General features: G+C 37.8%; 2 protein-coding genes, 1 long non-coding RNA gene and 1 pseudogene across 4 annotated transcripts; 2 read left to right on the top strand and 2 right to left on the bottom strand.

Annotated features, from left to right (window-relative positions):
• The first annotated feature begins 1,635 nt into the window (after positions 1 to 1,635).
• LOC147489353 (mRNA-decapping enzyme-like protein) lies at positions 1,636 to 7,379 on the top strand (annotated as a pseudogene). The gene is made up of 9 exons (XR_015202104.1): positions 1,636 to 1,907; positions 1,980 to 2,020; positions 2,105 to 2,154; positions 2,254 to 2,398; positions 2,649 to 2,705; positions 4,268 to 4,397; positions 4,881 to 5,326; positions 6,779 to 6,914; positions 7,008 to 7,379. The product of XR_015202104.1 is annotated as an mRNA-decapping enzyme-like protein (transcript).
• LOC147489352 (uncharacterized) lies at positions 7,012 to 8,926 on the top strand. The gene is made up of 7 exons (XM_086574621.1): positions 7,012 to 7,202; positions 7,305 to 7,352; positions 7,468 to 7,534; positions 8,013 to 8,076; positions 8,219 to 8,287; positions 8,363 to 8,469; positions 8,570 to 8,926. Exons 1-7 carry the CDS (start codon positions 7,012 to 7,014, stop codon positions 8,675 to 8,677), a joined length of 654 nt encoding a protein of 217 aa, XP_086430747.1. The 3' UTR covers positions 8,678 to 8,926.
• Positions 8,927 to 12,876: 3,950 nt separating this feature from the next.
• LOC147489351 (uncharacterized) lies at positions 12,877 to 14,661 on the bottom strand. The gene is made up of 2 exons (XM_086574620.1): positions 13,848 to 14,661; positions 12,877 to 13,676 (listed from the first exon to the last, which is right to left on the bottom strand). The coding sequence occupies exons 1-2, from the start codon at positions 14,659 to 14,661 to the stop codon at positions 12,877 to 12,879; spliced, it is 1,614 nt and encodes a 537-aa protein (XP_086430746.1).
• Positions 14,662 to 20,056: 5,395 nt separating this feature from the next.
• On the bottom strand, positions 20,057 to 21,204 carry LOC147489350 (uncharacterized). Its single transcript, XR_015202059.1, has 3 exons — positions 20,899 to 21,204; positions 20,703 to 20,807; positions 20,057 to 20,347 (listed from the first exon to the last, which is right to left on the bottom strand). It is a non-coding gene; the product is annotated as an uncharacterized LOC147489350 (long non-coding RNA).
• Between the last annotated feature and the right edge of the window lie 1,811 nt (positions 21,205 to 23,015).

Below are 23,015 nucleotides of genomic sequence, written 5' to 3'. Positions count from 1 at the left end.
TGATCAAATATATAAGAAGTGGAAATACACTCCAACTCTCCAAATATAAGAATTAGAAATACACTAAAACTCTCCAAAGAGGTTCTATGTACGTGAGATTGTAGGATATTAGAAAAGATTATCTTTCATATTAGAGCTTGACATAAGAGAGAGAAAAAAAAAACTAACTCTCATATTAGAGTGCCACATAGGAGAGAGAAAATCCTCTATTAGAGGTCTCTGCTTTAGTATATAGATAGTAGATATTTTTGCTTTTTTTATAAGCAGTAGAGAAGTGAAGTGGTGCCACGTTTTCCTGATCATGTGGAGAAATAAGATCGGCTAGAGTTGTGGGAAGAGCCCGTGGCATGATCGTGTTGGAGTTGAGAGAAGTTAGCAATAGATAACTGAGACAGAGTCATAGAGGAAGTCGTGTTGGTGAAGTATATCCCGAGCCCGATCCCAAATAATATGGGTGGGTTGTGGACATACCTATTGAAGTTTGAACTTGATAGCCCTATTAAAAGCCCGTATTTTATAAACCCCATAACCCCAAGGGTTTGCAATCCCTGCATGGCTACCCAAAAAAACGATTCATAAATATTTTTTGGGTGAATGCAAAAGCTGAAGTTTATTTTAGGCTCTAGGAACTAAGAAGTTCCTAAAAGTAAACCCACCATTTTCATTAAATATAAGACTTGTTCATTTTACTACAAATTATGCAATTTCAAGTCATATGGTGTCTGTAAAGGTGTGTTTTTCATTTACATATATGGGAGGAAGAAGAAGGGGTTTGGATTTGGGAAGACCGAGTTCGCTTAGGAGTTTTGCCACGATATCTTCTCTTGATTCTGGGGGGAGAGAAGAATCAGGTCTCACGTAGTTCATGTAGGTGGTATTTATAGGCATAAGAGAGTATTGATCTTCGAGACACGTGTACTCTCCTATACATATGTAGGGTGGAGATTATGAATGAGTGTTAAGTTGGTTCTAGTAGAAAAGCGGTGATCATTGAGAGTGGGTGTAGTAATTCATAGTTCCCGGTAATTGGAAGTACAGGTAAGACTTTGATAATGATTACCTTTGGATTAGGAAAAGTGCAGTGTCTTTATTCGAAGCGTTCTGCGCTAGGTCGTTCAGTCTTCTTGGAACGTTCTTGAGCGAGCTAAAGTGTACCACCTATATAAAGCGAGCTGCTCGCGAGTCGATCTTGGAGGACGATGTCCTGAGTACGCTGCGATCTCTACTTATGCTTAATGCGTGCTTAATATTCTTTAATGAGAATATTACTCTCTTACCGTGTCAAGTGGGTAATCACAACACTTTAAAAGCAAGATAGACATTATCATTGAAGGCTCAAAATATTTCAAATGGTTTTATGGTGGTTGTGTTTCTTCAATTCTTCCTTTATTTTCACCCTCAATTCCAAAATCTAAAGAGCAACAACAACTTTCGACAGCATCGCCTTCTCCTATCACAATGGATGCAACAACATTAGTGTTAGTGTTCGTGTCAACGGATCCAAGCACCACAAAGTAGAAACATGAAATATCAAAAAGGAGAAGTGAAGAACATTTCTATAGTATATACCGATAAAACAATAATATCGGAATATATCAAAGCTATATATAAATACCGACATTTTCCACTGATAAACCCAGCTCAGTCTCTTTCAAATGCTAGTAAGCATAGCCTAGAAGTAGTATAAATTCGCGAGGGTTTTATTAATTTTTCATTCTAGAAAACAAAAAAAAATGTCACCTATTAATAAAAAAACCGGACAGAAAATAAAACCAGACCTAAATCAAGAAGCCACAAAAATAATAAACCTAAAAGTTCTACAAAGAATCGACCCATCAATTGAAGAGATATTGATCACAGCTGGTCATGTCACTTTTTACAAATTCAACATTGATAAGAATGAATGGGTTCGTTTAACTACTAACTTCCTTTTTGTTTACTTACTTTCTTGGTTTTAATATTATTTTTTTGTTTGGCAGAGTCGTAGAGATGTTGAAGGATCGCTCTTTGTTGTTAAACGGTACGTAAGAATAATATTTTTTTTTCTTGATTTTCTTGATTTTAGATTATTTGTTTAGTTTTTTTTTTTTTTTGGGTGATGTAGGACTAGTCAACCTCGGTTCCAGTTTGTTGTAATGAATCGGAAAAATACAGGTTTTTTTTTTTTTTTTTGTTACTTCTTTTCTTGAATGATATTCTTACTTTTTAAGCATGTATGTTTGGTTGACAATTGCAATTGTAATGTTCTTTCAGATAATTTGGTGGAGGATCTCTTGGGAGAATTTGAATACGAGATGACGATCCCATATTTGCTATATAAGAATGCTGCCCAAGAAGTTAATGGGATATGGTTCTACAATTCATCTGATTGTGAAGCTGTTGAAGATTTATTCAGTAGGTATATTGTTATGCGAAAACAAGTGCTTCCTATACAATCTGTATATAGTTTTAGCTTTTTCTATGTTATTTATGCGTTTTTTTTTCTTTTTGGGGTCATTATGTACTGAGAAGTCTTACATATGATCTCATTTCCGGAAACAAATCAACAGGTTCTTTTATGTTGCATTTAGAACATAACTATGTGTTTGAGATACGAAATCAGTGATTCCTCTTTTATTGGTCTTTAAGTCGTATGTTTCTTCTTTCAGGATACTCCGTGCCTACTCTAAGGTCCCTCCAAAGCTGAAAGTATCTTCAACTAAGAGGTAATATTAGATTCTGCCACTTCAACATGCTCATCAACTAATTTGTAGTATTCGTATACGACTCATGTTCTTAGATGGTCTTTTTAGTTTTTGTTGTTTGAACCTTTCTATTGGAATACACGATATAGTTCATGTTCTCAAAAGAATAAAAGAACGTATCATCGTAAGTATAAATGGTTTCTCCTCCTTAACGAGGAAAGCTTCTTGAGTTAACCTTGGGTGGTGGGTAGAGATCTAAATCTATTTGGAACTGATGATGGAGAGATGTAAGTGGAAGTTAGCATCTTGAAAAGGCAAGTACCTATCAAAAGGTGGTAAGCTGGTTCTCCATAAGTTGAGTGGCTCATGTAAGGTGATTAGAGATGGCGTTATGCATTTCAGTAATATTTCAAGATTTTAGTCATCATATCTTCAAGATATAAGGTGCTTAGATAACGTAGCCAGTTCTTAGCATCTACTAATGTTGGGTTTAAGTCCATATTGTACACAAAATCAAAACACTTTCATCACATCTAGAATTGGTCCCGTTATGATTATTATATTATAGTTTTTGTCTGGTAACTGTCTCTCCACATTTATTTCATATTTCATAAATGGGTTTTTAGATTAAAAGTTATAGTTATACAAGAATGAGTACCATGTTGTAGTTAGTAGTTAGTACTTAAATACTGATCAGTTATATAGTCCAGAAATGACTAAGAGGACTGATTCAGTAGCCTCGTTAAACCTTGCATGTACATTTTCTTAAACTCTCTAGTCTCTATCGTCTGTTGAAACTACTAATGTGGATATCCTGTTTTTTCTCTATGTTATCCTACTTATCCAGTTGTATGTGGTGTAATATGGGTGGAGACCTTAGCAACCAAAACACAATGCGTGAGCGTGTGGAAGTTTAAAGCGTGAACGCAGCTAAAAGCGCCTAACGTAAAATTTTACCTTTATTCAGAGCGCTCTTAGAGCGTGCATCTGTGTATATAAAAGTGTACATATACAACACATTATATGGAGAAAAATCAAAAGGAATACTTAAAGAGGTTTTACTTGTTGTATTTTTATTTTATTTTTTTAATAAGAAATGTAATGATTTAAGTGAAAAATCTAGTGTCGTAGATGGCCCTAGTTGTAGTATACTCATTAGTCAAACTCAACTTTTAAATCGTAAATTCATTGTTAGTTGAGTGCTTGACGTGTTGATCAAACATTTTGTTGCTTGACATTCTCAAAAAGTAATGACTTTTGCACCAAAACCAATAAACCATGTGGTCTGGTATTACTAGTCTGCTAAATTGAGACATGTGATGACACCTAAGAGTATGAGAACAGCAAAACGTTTTGTAAAATGGGAGAGCGCGCTCATAAATTTTGGTAAACGCGCTTTGTGCACATTTTCGAATTAAAAGCGGGAAAGCGCGACTTGAGTGCTCAAGCGGCATCCTTGTCCCACGCTTTAGGTTGCTAAGGTGGAGACTTGTGTATTAGTTTTCTTAATTCAACTGTTTTTTATACGTGGACCAAATATTTAACGAATCTCATCTGCTTTACATGCTAATATTTCTTGGCAGCGATTTTGAGGAATCGGAAACAGTCAGGAAAAATGTGATGGAGGTCCTGCTGGAGTCACCATCTTCAAATTCAACTGCACCTAACATAGCGAACGCTCCGGAGGATTCTTCTTTTCTTAAATTTTTTAATGTAAATGATCTTAATACCCTATCCCCATCTTCTTCTTTTCTTAAATTTTGTAATGTAAATGATCTTAATACCCTATCCCCATCTTCTTCTTTTCTTTTATATATATTTTTGTTTTATGAGACGGTGTTAGAGACAAATTGTTGTCATTTTACCTTGAGGTTTGCTTGAAAACTGTGGATACACTTTCACAACTATTCTTTAGTATGCATGAGCTTCACATATTATAAACAAAATTTGACACATCATTGAGACCACACGCTCTGTAAAGTTTGATGCATAAGACAGAGCCACTTCTGTTATCTTGGTAGTTTATTTATGAGCAATAAGATTTTATTTTGTTTTGCTTCATTTTTTTTTTGTGTGTGTGTGTGGGGGGGGGGAATATTGTGTATAGCTGCCTGTCATTGGTAATTTCTCTGTTTTACTCTGTGACCTCTATGGCTCCCTGTAACTTTGACTTTTCTTGTGGCCATGTTTTTGCAGACAGCTACCAGTATAACAAACGCTTCGAATGCAGCAAACCCTGGACAATACCAACCTCCTGCAGTAATCCCTCCATCATTCCGTTCACCAAATGTACCCACCACTGTACCAGCCCTGGAAATACCATATGCACCTTAAGCCTAGGTCTGGACCATCATTGCCCTTCCCCAATTTTTTCTGAGACCCATGTCACTAATCTTGTAAAGCCATCAGTATTTCTTATGCAACCTCCTTTGTCTACATATATGATACCATCAACATCTTCTTCCACGCCAACTGTGCCCCCTCTCCAGTCTCCCGTGAGTTTACAGCAGCCCTATGGTGCTCCTCTACTTCAAGCCTTCCCACCACCTACTCCACCTCCATCTCTCACACCAACTACTCCAATTAATGGACTAGGCATTACAAGAGATAAAGTTCGTGATACACTTATGAGGCTTGTACAGGTTTGTTCTTTCTAATATACTGTATTTTCACCACGAATTTTATAAATTAGTACTGTGATTTAGCCTCGTGAACTTTGTTCATTTGTTTTTGTTTTGTTTGTTTTTTGTTTTTATCCAGTGTTATCAAACCCGGCCCGGTGGTTTGACCCGGTGAACCGGCGACCCGGTCACCAAACCGGGGTGGGTCATATAGTAGATTGTTTATGCAGTTGACCCAGGCCGAACCCTGTTAACTCGTCCGGTTTTCTTGTAAACCGTTTTAACCCGGACGGTTTAGTCCGAGCCGCCGGTCCATAACTAACTTTAGAAATTATAAATTTTTAATTTGTTGGTACTAAGACTCGAACTTTGGGTGACTATTAAACAAGCTAGGATCTCTACTATTACACCACAACAATTTTTCTTGCTAGTTATTAACTATATAAGAAATATAAATAACATCTAATAGTAAACTAGTAAAGAAACATTTTAATTTTGAAAAGCATAACCTGTAGACTCGAACCTTGGTTTATTGGAAAATGAAATGGCTCTAAGACCACCTGGGCCACTAAAGAAGTCGTGAAAATGTATGTACTAAGTGAATTATATAATATTTTCAACTTAAATATTGACCCACTGGTTGAACCAGTGACCCACTGGTCGAACCGATGACCCAGTGACCCAGTTCCTTTGCCGGGTCAGTGTCCGGGCTGGGTCTGATAACTATGTTTTTATCTCTATTAATGATTATGAATCATAATAAGAGCAAGTTTGTAGCAAGGCTCTCCGATTACAGCTAGTAAATGTATCCCTGTGAATGTGGCATTGTATTAGAGTGTCCAACAGTTTGTTCTTGGGATGCACTACGTATGATCCTGTTCTGTCTTTCAAGATGGGTAAACAAGAGGTGCTTAGAAAGGGGAGCTCTTCAATGGAGCAATCTACTCGTAGGGATTTTGCAATAAACAAACAACTTGGGATGAAGCGAAAACATTGACTCTGTATTGATCTGACATAAAGAAGAACAAATATTTGGACCCTGACTGTTGGAGAAGGGTGGGACCTCCCAACCCATCCATTGTTGTTACCGTGGAGATGTTTCAGGTATGGTTACCTACCAAATACTGCATCCATGTAAAATTGACATGAAGAGAGAGTAGAAACTCTTCAGATATCCAGATAAGGAAACATAGTACCATCAGTGCTGAAGAATGATGCATGATAAAGCCAGGACCATCCCATATTAAAATCTAGGCTATCGTTCTATGATTCTATCACTCATGACAGTCTACCTGATTGTTTCGCTTTTGATTTGATTTCCTGATGAATAGTAATTTTTAATCGAACCTCGATAAAACTAATAATTTATTTGTGCACTAGAATACTTTGCATTTGTAACGTTGATGCTTGTGTACTTATAGGTAAAGTCTTGACTATTTTCTAACTTTCCTTCTTATTTGTTTTGTTTTATAGAACAACCGGTTTGTTGACATGTTCTATGAAGAGTTATTAAAAGGGACTGGTTGAAGAAGCAACATCAGTCAGGCAGCTACTCTTCTGTGAATAGTATCCTCAAGGACCTGGATTGTTGTCAATACTTTTTGTATAGGTACTCTCTCTCTCTCTCCACATTTATTTTGACAAGTTTGTAGGCCGTTGAGATGATGTTCCCTTATATAAGCTTACTTCTTGTTCTCATCAGGGTAATGGTGAATCACACAATATGCACAGGTTGTATAGGTGATAGTCAAGACAACCCAAAGAGCTTTGCTGTTTTTGAGGTAGCCAGTCAACTTTGGGAGATTGTATACATGTGTAGAGACTTTGTAGTTGGATTAATATGGAGCAGTTGGATTAATAAGGAGAGAATGTTTGTGGTCAGGAATTTGAACTACTTGTACAACAAATGCTTCAAATTATAAAGTGAAAATGTGTAGTGTATGTGACGAGAACGATAAATGGATGTAGATTTGTGATAGGACATTTCTTCCTTTTTCAGTTACTGTTGTGCTCAGCTCAGTATTTGCTTAAAATCTAGAACAAACTGGTATAATATAGATTCCTTCTTTCAATAGTTTTTGTGTTTTTCTGGTGAAGATTGAATTTCATAGTCTTGTAAATCTGTTCAAATGATACATCTTGCATATGTTATTTCTTAACAGGGAGCCAAAAGTGCATGTGATTGTAACCACTGAAACAACACGTAGATCATTCCTATGGTACACGATGGTCTATCAGCATGCACGCACAGGTCAATCTGCATCTGCCTCCTATATATAGGTCTATGAGTCCATCTAACCGCAGTCCATTGGATCTGGGATAACAGAAAACCAATATCCTTGAGCACAATATGACCCTACTATCGGCATAGGTGCATCTGGATTAGTCTTCGTAGAGCATATGGAAAGGGAATGCATAGCCCGTCTCGATGATCACTGATGACAGTTTAAACTTTAAAGGAGCCAAATATTTAGGACCTGATCTGAGTCTTGCATCAAGTGTCGAAAAGATCTCAATTTGTTGAGATTTCGTGAATTCCCAAACTTTTCTGCAAGCAGTGGTATTTCGTAACACTAAAATAAAACACCCTAATAAAGCTGCAGCTCTACTGTACTGTAGCTCATTTCTCATCTATGGCGGCTTTCAGAGGAATAATCAGTCGAGTCTTGTTCGCACGAAACACTCGAACAGCAGACCCTCTTAATAGTGCCCCCGCCCAGCTCACCATCTCATTTCCTGCAGAGGAGTTGCTTCGAAACTCTTCGTTGGAGGTCATTTCTTACGTTTATTTATTATTGTTTTCGATCAATTTCCCTTTAATTATATGTGGAATTATATTTTCGTCTTCTTTTGATTTCTCATGGGCCTTAGATTTAGCATGGCCTTATGTATCCATCTTTGGTGCTATTGCAGGGCTATCATTCTATACAACAGAAGAAGCTTTATCAGAATCATTTTCCCAATTCGGCCAAGTAATTGAAGGTGCTGTTCCTCAGTATTCTGCAATTTTGAATAAACATTATCAAAGATTGGGCGCTAACTTGTTGGTTTTGGCAGCTAAAATAATATCTGATAGAGTTTCAGACAGATCAAAAGGTTTTGGGTTTATAACCTTTGCTTCTGAAGATGAAGCTCAGAAGGCTTGCGAAGAAATGAATGGGAAGGTAAAAAGCCTTTGTACTCTTTCCTTGAATAAGGTTTATGAGTGGCGTGATTGCATTATTACCTTTAAGCTTATTTTGTCAAGTGGTTATTTGCCGCCAGGTACTAAATGGACGCGTTATATATGTGGACACTGCGAAACCATCCAGAACTGGTTATAGCAACGGCATGCCTATAGCAAGAGGGCCTCCTGAACCAGTTCACCACTGATTTTTCCGTGTCATTTATTTGACATGCGTGTGTATATAGTAAAATTTTCAATGTAATGGAGTAGTGAGATAAGTATTAGCCAAACATTTCTTGCATTTAATATCTATTAAAATTTCACTTGGCTTTCAAAGTGTTGTGATCAAAATTTTGAAATCAACTACTGTCTGGAATTGGCTAGTTGTATGACCTGTATCTACTAATCTTGTACATCAGGATATATTAGTAAATTCTTTGTAAGATTGACTGTTTTGTTTTTCACTGTATTGGTAATATTGATAGAAATTCATCGATTTGAGTGATTTATCAAGACAAGTCGATATTGATGCTATAGATTGATCAGAATATTTGTTAATTCTGGCCGATAGACCAATCCTGCCGATCTATTGAAGCACATGGGGTTTAAATAACGGGCCGCGGTATTGGCACTCTATAAAATGGGACTAACACCCGGCAACCCCTAAAAAAAAAAAAAAATTTACAAGTTTGCCATAAAAGCCCAGACCCAGCAGCCAATTCAACCGGTCTTGCCAAAACGAACTTTCCGGCCTGTTTTTGTATACACTCAAACGATATGGTCATGTCGTTTTAGTATACACTAAAATGATATGGACATGTCGTTTTTGTATACACTCAAACGACTTGTCCATATCGTTTGAGTATATGGTCATATCGTTTAAGTATGCACTCAAACGATATGGTCACGTCGTTTGAGTGTTAGTTTGAGTAACACTCAAACGATATGGCCAGGTCGTTTGAGTATATACTCAAACGATATGGACACGTCGTTTTTGTATACACTCAAACGATATGGTCACGTCGTTTGAGTGTTAGTTTGAGTAACACTCAAACGACTTGACCACATCGTTTGTGTGTGCATTTTAGATTTGGCTAATCATTTAGTAGCACATGCAAACGGTATGGCTGGGTCGTTTAGGGCTTCTATGGGGTGATATGATGAAGTCGTTTGGACATAAACACAAATTACACTTGTCTTATCATAAACACCAACACTTTTCTTATAATACAAATAATTAATCGATCATAAGTGTATAATAATTTTGTTTGGGTATGAATTCACCCAGACACACTATTGAATCTGCAAGGGGGAGATGTTGTATATAAAAAATGAGACTGTGCCTTTAATGGCTGCCTACATATCCAGAATATGTTTCCAAAATCAAGTCTCTAAAAAACGTAGTTCTTTGTTAAGTGAAGAGTCCTATTTATAGAAATAGAAAATAAAAGTCCTGAGAGCATAGGGACTCTTACTAAATAGGACTGGTTAACTGAACATGTGACCGGCTTAGGTGACTGACTGGGCCGTCCAGATGTCTACTTCACACGTGAGCCGTCCAAGTGGCTAACTAGAGCTGTGAGCCGTCCAAGTGGCTAAGTGGACATGTGACCGCTCAGGTGACCGAGCCATCCGGATATCTACTTCACACGAGAGCCGTCAAGTGGCTAACTCGAACCGCGGAGCCGTCCAGTAATCGAGGATCACCACTTAGACTTAATATAAAGACTAAGTCCCTAATGAATTCGTTAGCCAGGGTACGAATGTGGAGGTACGTACATTGCCCCCTCTTTGCCATATGGAATTGATTGGATGTGGCAAAGAAAAAATAGAGAAAAGAAACTGAACCATAATAACTGGTATAGTGTTTAGACCATGAATTCTAAATAAACATTATTGACATATAAACATATTGATGTGATGAAAAGCCCAAGGTTTATTAGTTTGGGTCACTAACTTAATTTGTTGGTCATTTTGGTATATCTTGATAATTAAATAGATAAGGATTAATCACGGATCAAAGTGGAATTGGTGTTTTGATTAATAGGGATTTGTGAAAACTGTATTACTTCAATGCTTGAAGTAACAGTACGTATCCCATTTTACCAGGAGCTTGCTTTATAAAAGGATTAATCCTTATCTATTTAATAAGGATTAATCTTGTTTTATCTTTATAAAAGGTTACGTACACTTTTGTTTAAGTAAGAGTATGTATCTCACTTTTGTTAGGAACAAATCATCTTAAAAGTGTAACATACCCGATCGTTATATATGGTAATTATGAGCGGAAATAAGTATGACGTGAAAGTCCGAAGTAGCCATGAAGATGCGGGAATGACGATGGTAACATGTACTGGTGAAATTATTCGACGAAGATGGTTAGAGCCTTCACCTATGCCAAGATCTATTATTCGCGTAATTGGTACGGAAGGAATTAAGGGTCTTTGCCAGCTAAAGAACTTCGATGTCAAGCAACTTGAAAATTTTAGCACAAATCATCCCGTGGAAGAGGGACAAATGGTCGTAATGTGTGCGCAAATGGACCAAGGTTTAACAATCCCGCTAGATTATGACGTTGCACGATTATTGTCTTTATGGCAGATTGCACCAATACGAATCGGGATGCCGCTATGGTTGGTATTTGTACGAACTAAAGCCTTGGCAAAAAGCTACAAGCGTCCCTTTGGTTTTGAAGAATTGTTTCTTTTGTTTGCGACCCATAGCGCCGTGATTGAGGAAGATGGGTCGTCATATTTTATTGTGGACTGGAAGACTGAGATGAAGTTTAAAGGCTTACCAAAAGGTTACAAAGACTGGGATAAATATTGTTTTCTCCTCCGAGGACGATGGAATCCCCATGGAATACGTGTTCCAAATAAAATACGAGGTACGAAAAGCATTAAATTCTCACATTGAGTTTTATTGATTTTGCATTGTTGTATATTTGTATGTTTAAATGACGTTATTTATTTGTGATGCTCTATAGATGAATGCCCTATTATTCCAAATATCGAGACTGGAAAATGAGCTGCAGAGAACTTACAATTTTATTTTAGTAGTGATCATGAGGAACACATTCTTGATTTATCTTGGCCTAATGAGGTTGCTTATTGGGGTTGGAATAGTGAAAGACAAAATGATCGTGAGAAACTTTCTGGGCCAAAAATGAGTCAAGAGCAATATGTTGCACCCAAAGATCAATTGATAGATAAGCGTCGAAGTAATGGAACGAATCTTAGAAGTGACTACTTGCCAAGGAAATTATCGCTCAATTCTGGGGAGGGCTCAAATCAAAAGAAGCGAAAACTAACCAATGAAGTGCAAGATGATGATTGGGAAGATTGGAAAACGCCTGAAGTGTCAACTAAGGCATCCGCAGAGGAAGATAGAATGAACAAACAAAAACTTGATGAAAACTTTATTAGCGGTAGCGTTGAGTCCACAATCTTACAAAGCCGTTCTATTGATGTTGTGGCGCCCAAAGCATGTGAAAATAATGCTCCTCAAAGTGCTGCTAAAGCATTACTCGTCGCAACTAGCAAAGATGCAGCAACTACTATTTCACCTGTTATAGAAATTGGCTTAGAAACTGAAGATACCCAACTGCAGCCTTCAAAGAGTGGACTTTCCCAGGCCAATGAGGTTCATGCTATTGTTGATAGCTCTACGCAAGATGTTGTTGCCCCTTTACAAGCTGTAAACACCACAATAATGGAAGCTACTGCACCCACTTCAATTGGTTTTCTGGAAGAAGACATGATAGATGCGTTAAGAACTACCGAAGTTCTTGACTTTGATCTGCTCAATGATTACGTTAACAAACATTTGATGCAGCCCACTTCTGGAGAGAACATTCAATCTAGTAACTTGATTTGTATAGGTGATACTTCAGATTTTTGCAATATGGGGATGCAAAAGTTGCAAGAGGTTAGTATTCCATTGCACTTAAATTAAAGGATTTATCATAGTTTATTGTGGTAATAAATTTATTTTTGTAGGCTAAGGAGAGTTTTGCTAAAGCAATGATAATGCTTGGTAAAGAAAAAGAACGGGGTCTATCACCACTGATGATAGAGAAGCTTCAGAACGATAAAGACGAGGCTACAGCTGAGGTTGCCAAAGTCAGTAATGAGTCGTTAGTTCTAAAAGAATGAGTGTCTGCTTTAGAGCATGAAAAAGATTGTTTGGTACAGCAAAAAATGGCTATGGAGAAAGCATTAAAAGTGAAAGAGACAGATTATAAGAAAATAGCGCGAGAATTGCGCGTTGAAAAAGGTACCCTAGCTGCTTTGAATCCAAAGCTCTCCGCAGCGTTACTTGAAAATGCTCAGCTGGAGTCTTCAACTAAGAAGAATGTCGACTTGCTGAATGGAACGTGTGATGTGCTAAAAAACGCTCTGGAACATTATACTTTGCTATATGATTCTCCAATTTGAACTTCTAAGAGGTGGTCTATAGTCGGTGGTCCTTCACTTGATGATATGGTGGAACAATTTATTTGTGGTGCGGATTGTGCTTGAATGACTTCTTGTGAATTGCTTAAAATTGTGTTTCCATGCATATCAGATTGACGGTAATCATCTAATATTCTTTCGTGACAACGGCTAGAAGCCATCTGATCTCCTCGTATTTTGCAAATTTTGTCTAGAGATGGAAATTTCACTGCTTGGTGGAGGGTAGAGACAACAACACCCATACAGTGGAGCCAATCCCTGCCTAAAATTGCATTGTAGGAAGATTTGCAGTTCATTAAAAGAAAATCAATGTTGACCGCCTTATCTATGAGTTTGACTGGTAAAGAAACTCTTCCGACCGGAGTTGCTGCTGTTCCATCAAAACCGATTATTGGGTTGTTATCTGTGACAATCAAATTTTCTGAAAGTTTCATGTCATTGTAACAACCTGCAAAAATTACACTAGCAGAACTTCCAGTGTCTATCATGACACGCTGTACTCGCCATAGACCAATGTAAGCTGTGATAACGACGGCATCGTAATGAGGGTGATGGATGCCAATTAGGTCTCTGTCAGTAAAACATAGTGGGCTTGGTTCGATGGTTTCTATGCAAGTTCCTTCAATAAAATCGAAGCTATTTATGTGATATAACTCATGTAAAAATCCCAACTTTTCTCTTTGCTCACATTTTTGTTTTGTGCGTGACACGTCATTGATTCTGGTGTGACCAGATTTGATGACGTTGTAACCTGAGATTGACAAATTCTGTTGAGCACTTTTAGTGCTTAAGAATTCCTCTAGCTATCCCTTCTCTACTAGCTTTTGTATCTTTCCTCGTAAGGATCTGCATTGTTCAGTTTCGTGACCAAAGTCATTGTGGAAAAGACACCATAGATTTTTATCACGCGTAGACTTTATACCTTCAGGTAAAGGCATTGGAGGGAAAAGCAGATTGCGACTTTTAATCTTCTCATAGATTGAGGCATATTTGGTATTCAGTGGAGTGAGCTTAATTTCTTCACAAAAATTGTTGGTCTTTTTAAGATCCTGCTTCGATTGTTGAGTTTCCATTGTGTTTTGTTTCTGCTTGCTTTTGGTATCTGTAGATTCTTTTCCTCTAAAATCTTTGTCCCTTGAAGTTCTTGCTGCCGCATCTATTTCAACATTGATGAACTGTAGCGTTCGTGTGAACAAGTCAGATTTCGTCTGGGGAGGATCTCTTACCAGTGAGTTATATATTTCGTTAGTATCAAAACGGATAGCCTCTTTGAATGCGTGAATGATCATCATAGCTGGCACATCTGTGACACCTACTTGGTTTTGGCGAAATCGGACAACGAATTTTGCAAGTGTTTCATCCGTCTGTTGTTTTGTATTTAGCAAGATATTGACATCTTTAGGGCGAGTCCAATTATGTTGAAATCGATCTGTGAACTGATCTCCTAACTCCTGAAAAGATTCGATAGATCTAGCTAGAAAAGCTTCCCCTTTTAGGGTTGCCGGAAAAAGTTTGCACAAGAGAGCGTCATCTTTACGCCAGAGAACTAGCCTGCTTTTGAACTCCATAACATAGTTGTTTGGATCACCTTCTACTTCATCGTACTTAGGCAACTCTGGCTGTTTGAAACCTTCCTGATGTTCTGCATTGTGTATACGCCAGGAAAAACGTCCAACGATGTCTTCATTTACGGCTAAGTCTTTCCAATGTTTTTCCTTTAGATCAGTATTATTCATTGCCTTTTTAACGATGTCTTTAATCTGCTATTCAGTATATGTTATTCCTTCATTTGTTTGGCAACGGACGATTTGTGGTTGAACTTCTTGACCTTGTGTCACATGCGCCTGCCCCCAGTTGTTGCCCATATCTGGAAACCTTGGGTGCTCTGGACTGCGAGAACTATGACGAAAGTTTGAAATGTCTCGGTGCACTGGAGAGTAATCTATATGATGAGTGTTATCTCTATGTCGGTCTTCTAGTTGTCTTTTGCACTGATTCCTTTCATTCAAGTCAAGTCTTAGGTCGTGATTCAGATCTTGCCTGAGGTCACAGCTCGATTGCCCCAAGTGAGTTCTAATGTTGGGTGGTATCATCCGACCGACCGGCCGTAATGTCTTTGCTATTCTAGCTTACGAGGTTTGTATTACCTCGGTAGTATGGCTGGTAGCTTGTTCAGTGTGAATCAGACTCCCCTTGGGGAGATACGACGACTGGTATGTGACCTGTGATGTTGTCTATCACGCCTGCTATTACGACCATTGACATCAGGAGTCCTCAATCGCCTTAATAAATTGGTTGAAATATTTCTTGGCCTGGATTGATTTGGTCGATTTTCAGGGACAGCATCAGTGGTTCGGAATCTTTCGCTATTGCTTTGCAAGCGGTTAAATACACTGCGGTTTTCTCCAGATCTTGGGATTCTTGATGGAATAGATGAAGTAGTATCATTATTGTCTATTTGTACTTGCTTCCCTTCATTTATTTGCTTCTGCAAGTCCGCGTTATGCTCCTTTTCCCTTCTAAGTTTGTTACGCAGAGCCTCCAGAGTCATTTCTTCATCACCTGTGTCCATATCATTTGGATCTGCAACCATATTTGCATCTGGATCTGCATCTGGCGAATTAGTATCATTAGGAGGAGAAGATATTGGAGCCTGTGACCTTGGAAATTTAGATATGCGCTGTCTTGGTACTGGAAGCAACAAAGGTGGAGCCTGTTGGTTTGATGCAACTTGATTGACACGAACTTCAGCATTTTGTTGATTGTTTCCCTCGGATGGTTATGCTCTTGCCTGCTTGTTCTCAAGAGATCTTGTTATAGTAGCCATTGACAAAGATTGAGAGAGATACGTGGAAGAGAGAACGTTAATAAGAACCGTAGACGGTGCCAATTATGTTTGGGTATGAATTCACCCAGACACACTATTGAATCTGCAAGGGGAGATGTTGTATAAAAAATGAGATTGTGCCTTTAATGGCTGCCTACGTATCCAGAATATGTTTCTAGAATCAAGTCTCTAAAAAACGTAGTTCTTTGTTAAGTGAAGAGTCCTATTTATAGAAATAGAAAATAAGAGTCCTAAGAGCACAGGGACTCTTACTAAATAGGATTGGTTAACTGAACATGTGACCGGCTCAAGTGACTGACTGGGCCGTCCAGATGTCTACTTCACACGTGAGCCATCCAAGTGGCTAAGTGGACATGTGACCGGCTCAGGTGACTGACTGAGCCATCCAGATATCTACTTCACACGTGAGCCGTCCAAGTGGCTAACTGGAACTGTGAGCCATCCAGGTAATCGAGGATCAATCACTTAGACTTAATATAAAGACTAAGTCCCTAATGAATTCGTTAGCCAGGGTACGAATGTGGAGGTACGTACAAATTTATTTAAACAATTATGTGCAAAATTGAATTAGTAATGATCAATTATCAACACATCCCAATTGAATTAGGAAAATTGAAATCCGATATAAAAAATTGGGTTAGAAACAACACAATTAGTTACACCAACACAATTACATACACTATGCACTCTTTTTCTGTTATGACATAGTATCTATATAGCCAAGTTAAAACATGTAATCAAACCTGCTAAAATCTAAAATAATAATTTGTTTTATATCTAAACTTGTTATTATTATTTTTTTCAATTGTGAATTATAAACTAGTTTGGGATTAGGGGTTAGGGTTTAAAAATTTCGTACCAACATATTTCACTTAATTATTCAAAATAATAATTTGTTTTATATCTAAACTTGTTATTTTTTATTTTATTTTTAAAATTGTGAATCATAAACTAGTTTGGGGGTTTGGGGTTTGGGGTTTAGGGTTCAGGGTTTATAAATTTCGTACCAACATATTTCACTTAATTATTCAAAATAATAATTTGTTTTATATCTAAACTTATTATTTTTTATTTTCTTTTTCAAATTTTGAATCATAAACTAGTTTGGGGGGGTTGGGTTTAGGGTTCAGGGTTTACAAATTTAAATCTTGACAAAAAAAAATTTAATTTCAAACATATTTCACTCAAGGGGAGGGATAGAGCCACAGGTACTGTAGCCACATTATAGGCACAGTGAATCCCAGCTCTCCATCTGTTTTAATCTAAGGGTCATGATGAAAAGTGTAATCGCCAGTTTTCACTTAGAAATAAAAGGAGGGTATTTTCGGAAAGCAAAATTTACCAAATCCCAAAACCCATTTTCTCTCCAAATCAGTTCGACCTTCTTCTCTCCAAAATTTGGTTCGATCAATTTCTCTAAAACCCTTCTTCACTGAAACGTCGACTCCTCTCTCTCCAAAGTCAGACGCCTCATGTAGGTAAATCTAGAGGTGTTCAGGCTCTTCCAGCTCAGAGTCAAGTACCTGCCACACATATTAGGGCAAGACCAAATTTTATTTCCATTAGTGGTGCTTATCAGACTCCTGGTTTGCCACCTACAGATGTTAATGGTGAATCTGAAAGACAGCAACAATTTCCCCAATCTCGTCTTAACTCCCCTTACGCTCGACATGGGTTCTTATTACAGGTGCCTTGGGGTTGGTTTCTTCATATTACGTCACTCACTTGGGGCACATGCCCGGTTACTATAGCATGAAGGCGGGGGTTTAAGCTAACTTAAAATGTTCTAGGGCAAATAAAAGATATAAACTGCAATTTCTATTTGAATATTTTCCAACAATATGATTATAGACTTATAGGTTTGTCATGAAATGGTGCGCCATACATTCCAAAGACACCTCGGTAAGGAGATGTTCCACAAGGGAACTTGCATAATCTTTGATAAGCGTGGGTTTTGCTAACATGACAAGTTGTTGAATATTTATTTTTACTTTAATTCTTATTTAGAACAAGATATGAATTTGAGAACTGTAGGAAGTATGCAAGTTTAACAACTCATATGGTAATGGAGCTTAACTTGAGTTTAAGTTCATATGCTTTTTATTTGGCTTAATATTTGGTTAGTTCTACTTTAATTCATGTTAAAAATAAGTAACCTGGTTGTGCTTCTCTTTACGATGTGTGATATGCTTGTCTTGCATTAATAAGGTAGGATTACTTTTAGTTCTGTGGTTACACCCACATTTAGAACCTCGCAACATAAGAGCACATCTTTTCACATTTGATACATGTACTGACACTACGTTTTAAAAGAGTCAAATCTGGTGGACCAATTTAACTTCTTTTGTCCTAAATCTTATGCTTTCATCCGTTAATAAAGTTACTAGTTCTCGTATATCTTTTCGAGCGCTTCTCCTTTCGGTTTACCTATGTTCCCGGCAGAATTGGGATCATCAAGGCGCCCATACATTCCAAGTCCATTGCAACGGGTTGTTGGGCTTCCAAAGAACAAGTCAAGTTCGTGTTCCTACAGAGGTTCTTACGGGCTTCCGCCACCAGCAGTACAAACATCTTCTCATTATCATCCCCCGCAAGTTCAGCAAGGAGGACCACTAGGTGCTGGTGGTCGGGGAAGTGGGAGGTGCAAGTAACTTGCATAATCGTCTTTAGAGCCGCAGACTAACCGCTCGTCCGGTTGCAAGATCACCACCCGCCCCGTACTGTTCAACTCCAAGCACTGGATCATCTTTTCCAATGATTGTCGACGGGCATAGGGGGATAAATACAGCACATGTTGCAAGATCTAATGTCTTGAAGCAATTGCCATCGAGCGTAACCGGAGGCCTCTTTGGTTGAATGAGAGGAGCTCTATCCGGTGGGGCTTATTACGCTGCTCTTAGCCGAGATATGGTTCAAAACTAACTCAATCGGTTCAAGCTGCATCACCACCACCACATTGCCTTTATAGTGTTTCTCAGCAACTCGGATACTCATCTCCAACAACATTAATTCCCATGGACCTTCACAAAGAGGCTCAAACAAAATTTGGAGGTGCTTTGCAGCGGACGAGGGGCATCATCCCTAGTCATCCTCTAGCTGTAGTCCTTTGTATGGATGTGCAAATTTTTGTCAGCTGTAGATTGTAGGATCAATTCAGTTAACAGCTTGTAAAGTTTTTGGATTTGGAGGTAGTGATTAGTCTAGTGGTAGATTTGATGTATATACAGTTGCAACATTTCATACGGACGTAGTTTCCACTTCCGTCATCTGCTTCATGTTTTTATGTTACTTGAAATAGGAAATGCTTTACTTGAAGAATGAGTTGTTAGCACAGTATTGAAAGAGATTAGTATACTTAAAGAATGAGTTCTCACAAGAGGATTGACTTGTACTTGAAGAGTTCAGAGATTAATGTGCTTTAGTTTGGTAAGGCTTGTGTAAGTGGAAATTATTTGCGAGGCAATTGTTCACTGTTCGGCAGAGACAAGAGAGAGAGGGCCACAAAATTTGGCTGTGGTTGGCTAAGTAAAAGTTTTCACGTGAATTTGCAGGGCTGTGCTAGGAATTGGTAGGTGTCTGGGTGTTTCAAAGATTCTACCTGGGAGCTCCTGAAAATTGCGAGAACATGTGAAATTGAAATGGGAAGAACTGAAGAAGTGCTCACCATAATTTTTATCGACTTTTTAGTGGTGGAAATAGCTACTATGTACTCAGATTCTCGGAAGCACCCTACTTTAGCCCCAAACTACTCTGTTTTAACTCTTCCGTATCCACGGAAATCATAAAAAGCAAGGCAGATAGATATATATATAAGCACATTTTTTTAATCACAACCTCCGTTGGTGAAGATTTAAACGTTCACCATTTGGAGTTGCACACTCGCACCCCACACTTGATACGATAGAGAAAACACTTACTGTCCTACGTGTATAAATACGGACATGAGAATTCCCAACAATGGAAGAAATTTTCAGACCCCGTAAAAACAATTACCATGTTGTATCGTACTTTGATCGAAGTAAGGATTTACCAACAAAAAAATATGAACTCGAAAAACCTATATCGAATTTTGACATAGATTTGAATCAATGCGACCTATTAAAAGAGTAACCCAAGAATCGGTGTAACCACAGCTAATATTTAGACCCATTAAATTATTTACGTGGCCGGTTGTCACCAAACTTCACAAGATCTACCGGGAACTTCTTGCAAGGAAGCATAGTCTACCCATTATTTAAATAAACAAAGGTCGACAATATTATAACCTATATAACGACTAGTACTAGTATAAATGTGTCTTTGTTAAACTCATTCTGCAATCTTAACATAAAACCAGCCTCGCATGATCAAAAGGGGAGGGACAACTAGTTCAGCCAAAAATAAAATGAATAACCAAGCTACTAAATTGGACTGATTACAAAACCAAAACACAAGTAGAGAAAGATGTAGAATGGCCAAAGCAGTTTTCAAGTACTCCCATTTCTTCATCTCCATACCATCGGGAGGAGACCCTCCACTTTCTTTGCTCCCACCTCCTTCCAATTAGTTGAAAGAACTGTTCCATTTGATTCAACCTAAAATGAGGAAGAAGAAAATGCAACAAAACACGAGACCATTACTTTCGAACAAATACTCAATGACATCTTAGTAGCTAATTTTATACAAACAAGCCAACGGATAATGCAATATAGTCATAATAAGGGGATTTTGGGCGAGAAGACCATTCCAAGTGACAAGGTATCTACAATTCACTAAAGTGAATCAACAACCAGGGTTTCAACTGCAGCATTATACAATCAGTACTTATTGGTGGATTTGCAAGTGCACTCTACAAGTCCATAATTTGATTAAGGAAATTGCAGAAACACGGATAAAACTTGCAAAAGAAGAAAATGTGCACACACTAATTAATAATTTTGAGCAACTTACAAATGATTTGCTCATTGCTCGCCGTATATCGTCATCAGAACCTTGGTATATGTCACGGAAAAATTTATTCAAAGCCGCATCACCATCTAGCTTCTCTTCTTTTTCCTAAAGTTAGATCACCACAGAAGATGTATCACTAAAATGGTACACAACTGCTAAACCGTTAAGGTATTGCAATAACTCAAGCTGATGGTACCTCTTCTATCTTATCCCAATTAACACCTCTAGATTTACCTACATGAGGCGTCTGACTTTGGAGAGAGAGGAGTCGACGTTTCAGTGAAGAAGGGTTTTAGAGAAATTGATCGAACCAAATTTTGGAGAGAAGAAGGTCGAACTGATTTGGAGAGAAAATGGGTTTTGGGATTTGGTAAATTTTGCTTTCCGAAAATACCCTCCTTTTATTTCTAAGTGAAAACTGGCGATTACACTTTTCATCATGACCCTTAGATTAAAACAGATGGAGAGCTGGGATTCACTGTGCCTATAATGTGGCTACAGTACCTGTGGCTCTATCCCTCCCCTTCACTCAATTATCCAAATCTAAAATAATAATTTGTTTTATATCTAAACTTGTTATTATTATTTTTTTTTATTCAATTGTGAATAATAAACTAGTTTGGGGTTTAGGGTTTGCATACATATTTCACTCAATTATTCGAAATATATCAAAATTTCAAATATATATAGAATACTCCTTACTCCTTTTTTCATCTAAATCTTTACTCCTTACATAGAATACTCAAGTTTATCTACATACTCAAGTTTCTCTACATATTAGAATACTTAGGTTTCTCTAAATGGAACATGAAGATGAAGAAGAAGCATTTAAGGTAATGTTTGAGGTGCAACAACAAATTAGAGAAGGAGAAAATAGAAGATATGTTGAAAGTGAAGAAGTGGAACAAAATGTTGAAGGTGAAGATGAAGAATTTGAAGATGCGACTAGTCGAGCAAATGAGATGCCGAGAAATTGTCGACGACAAAGTGCAAACCTAAATAATGAGGTAACACTTTATTAGAATGAATACAAAACACTTGATTGAATGAATGAATGCAAAACACTTGAATGAATGCAAAACTCGAGCCCAAACGACATGGCTGGGTCGTTTGGGGACACTATGGAACGACATGGCTGGGTCGTTTAGGAACACTATAAAACGACATGACTGGGTTGTTTGGGGACACTATAGAACTACATGGCTGGGTCGTTTGGACCCTCTATGGAACTACATGGCTGGGTCATTTGGACTAAATTTAGTTAGAAGTTCATTTTTTTTTGTGACTTTGAAACTAAATGCAAATTATTTGAGACTCTTCTTTTATTCTTCTATATGTAGGATTCTTTGCCGCTATCCGGGAACCGATCCTCTGCAAACTCGAATGATGTAGATTGTCAACCGATTTTAAGTGATACAATAGAAATTTTTACTATGGAAGATGTATGATTAAGTAGGCATTGATTTCATTTTTTTTTAAATTTTCTAAATGTAATTTTATTAGTGTATTAATAATAGTTGTTGTTTTTTATGTGTTTAGGTCTTTCATACATATAGCGAGGTAATCAGTTGGGCAACTACTAGAGGAAAATAAGTTAATGTTGTTGTGGTCATTGAAAAGTCGGAGTGTGCCAAGGGAAATCGAGTAGCAAGATTGAATTTGGCTTGCGAGTGCTCGGGTGTGTATTGGTCACACAAGATGGAAGGCGAAGAGAGGGCTAATAAGAGAAGGTCGGGAACCAAGAAATCGGGATGTCTATTTAAGTTAAAAGGTGTTTTCCAACGCGGCACTGTCGATAGTTGGACAATATAAGTTAGAAATGGTATTCACAACCATGTATTGGCGAAGACCCTTGAAGGACATGCATTTGCTACTCGTCTGACCGTTCCAGAGTTTGAGTACTTGTCAGAGATGAGTAAGTGTGGAATAAATCCTAAACAAATTTTGGATTCCATCAAGAATAGGTATCATGAAAACATATCTAGTATATCCCAAGTCTACACTGCAAGGCAAAAGGTGAGGAAATCGGATGTCAATGGTCTCACACAATTGCAGAGATTGCGTGAGTTGTTAGCAAAAGAACATTATTTTGAGGAGTTGAGACAGGATGAGAATACCGAGGAGATAAGGGGCTTGTTATGGGCCCATCCAGAAGGTGTTAAGTTAGCTCGGACTTTTCCAACAGATTTCATGTTAGACGCTACCGGCAAAACTAACAGGTATCGGTGGTCTTTCGTACACTTTGTTGGGGTGAGTTCAACGTGGAAGTTTTTCACCGTGTGTCAGGTGCTGCTTCAGTCTGAAACAACAATC

Source organism: Coptis chinensis, chromosome 7 (assembly GCF_015680905.1).
Source record: "Coptis chinensis isolate HL-2020 chromosome 7, ASM1568090v1, whole genome shotgun sequence".
Lineage (NCBI taxonomy): Eukaryota > Viridiplantae > Streptophyta > Magnoliopsida > Ranunculales > Ranunculaceae > Coptis > Coptis chinensis.
The sequence above is the reverse complement of the archived record's forward strand: the minus strand, read 5'-3'. Positions and strand labels throughout refer to the sequence as shown.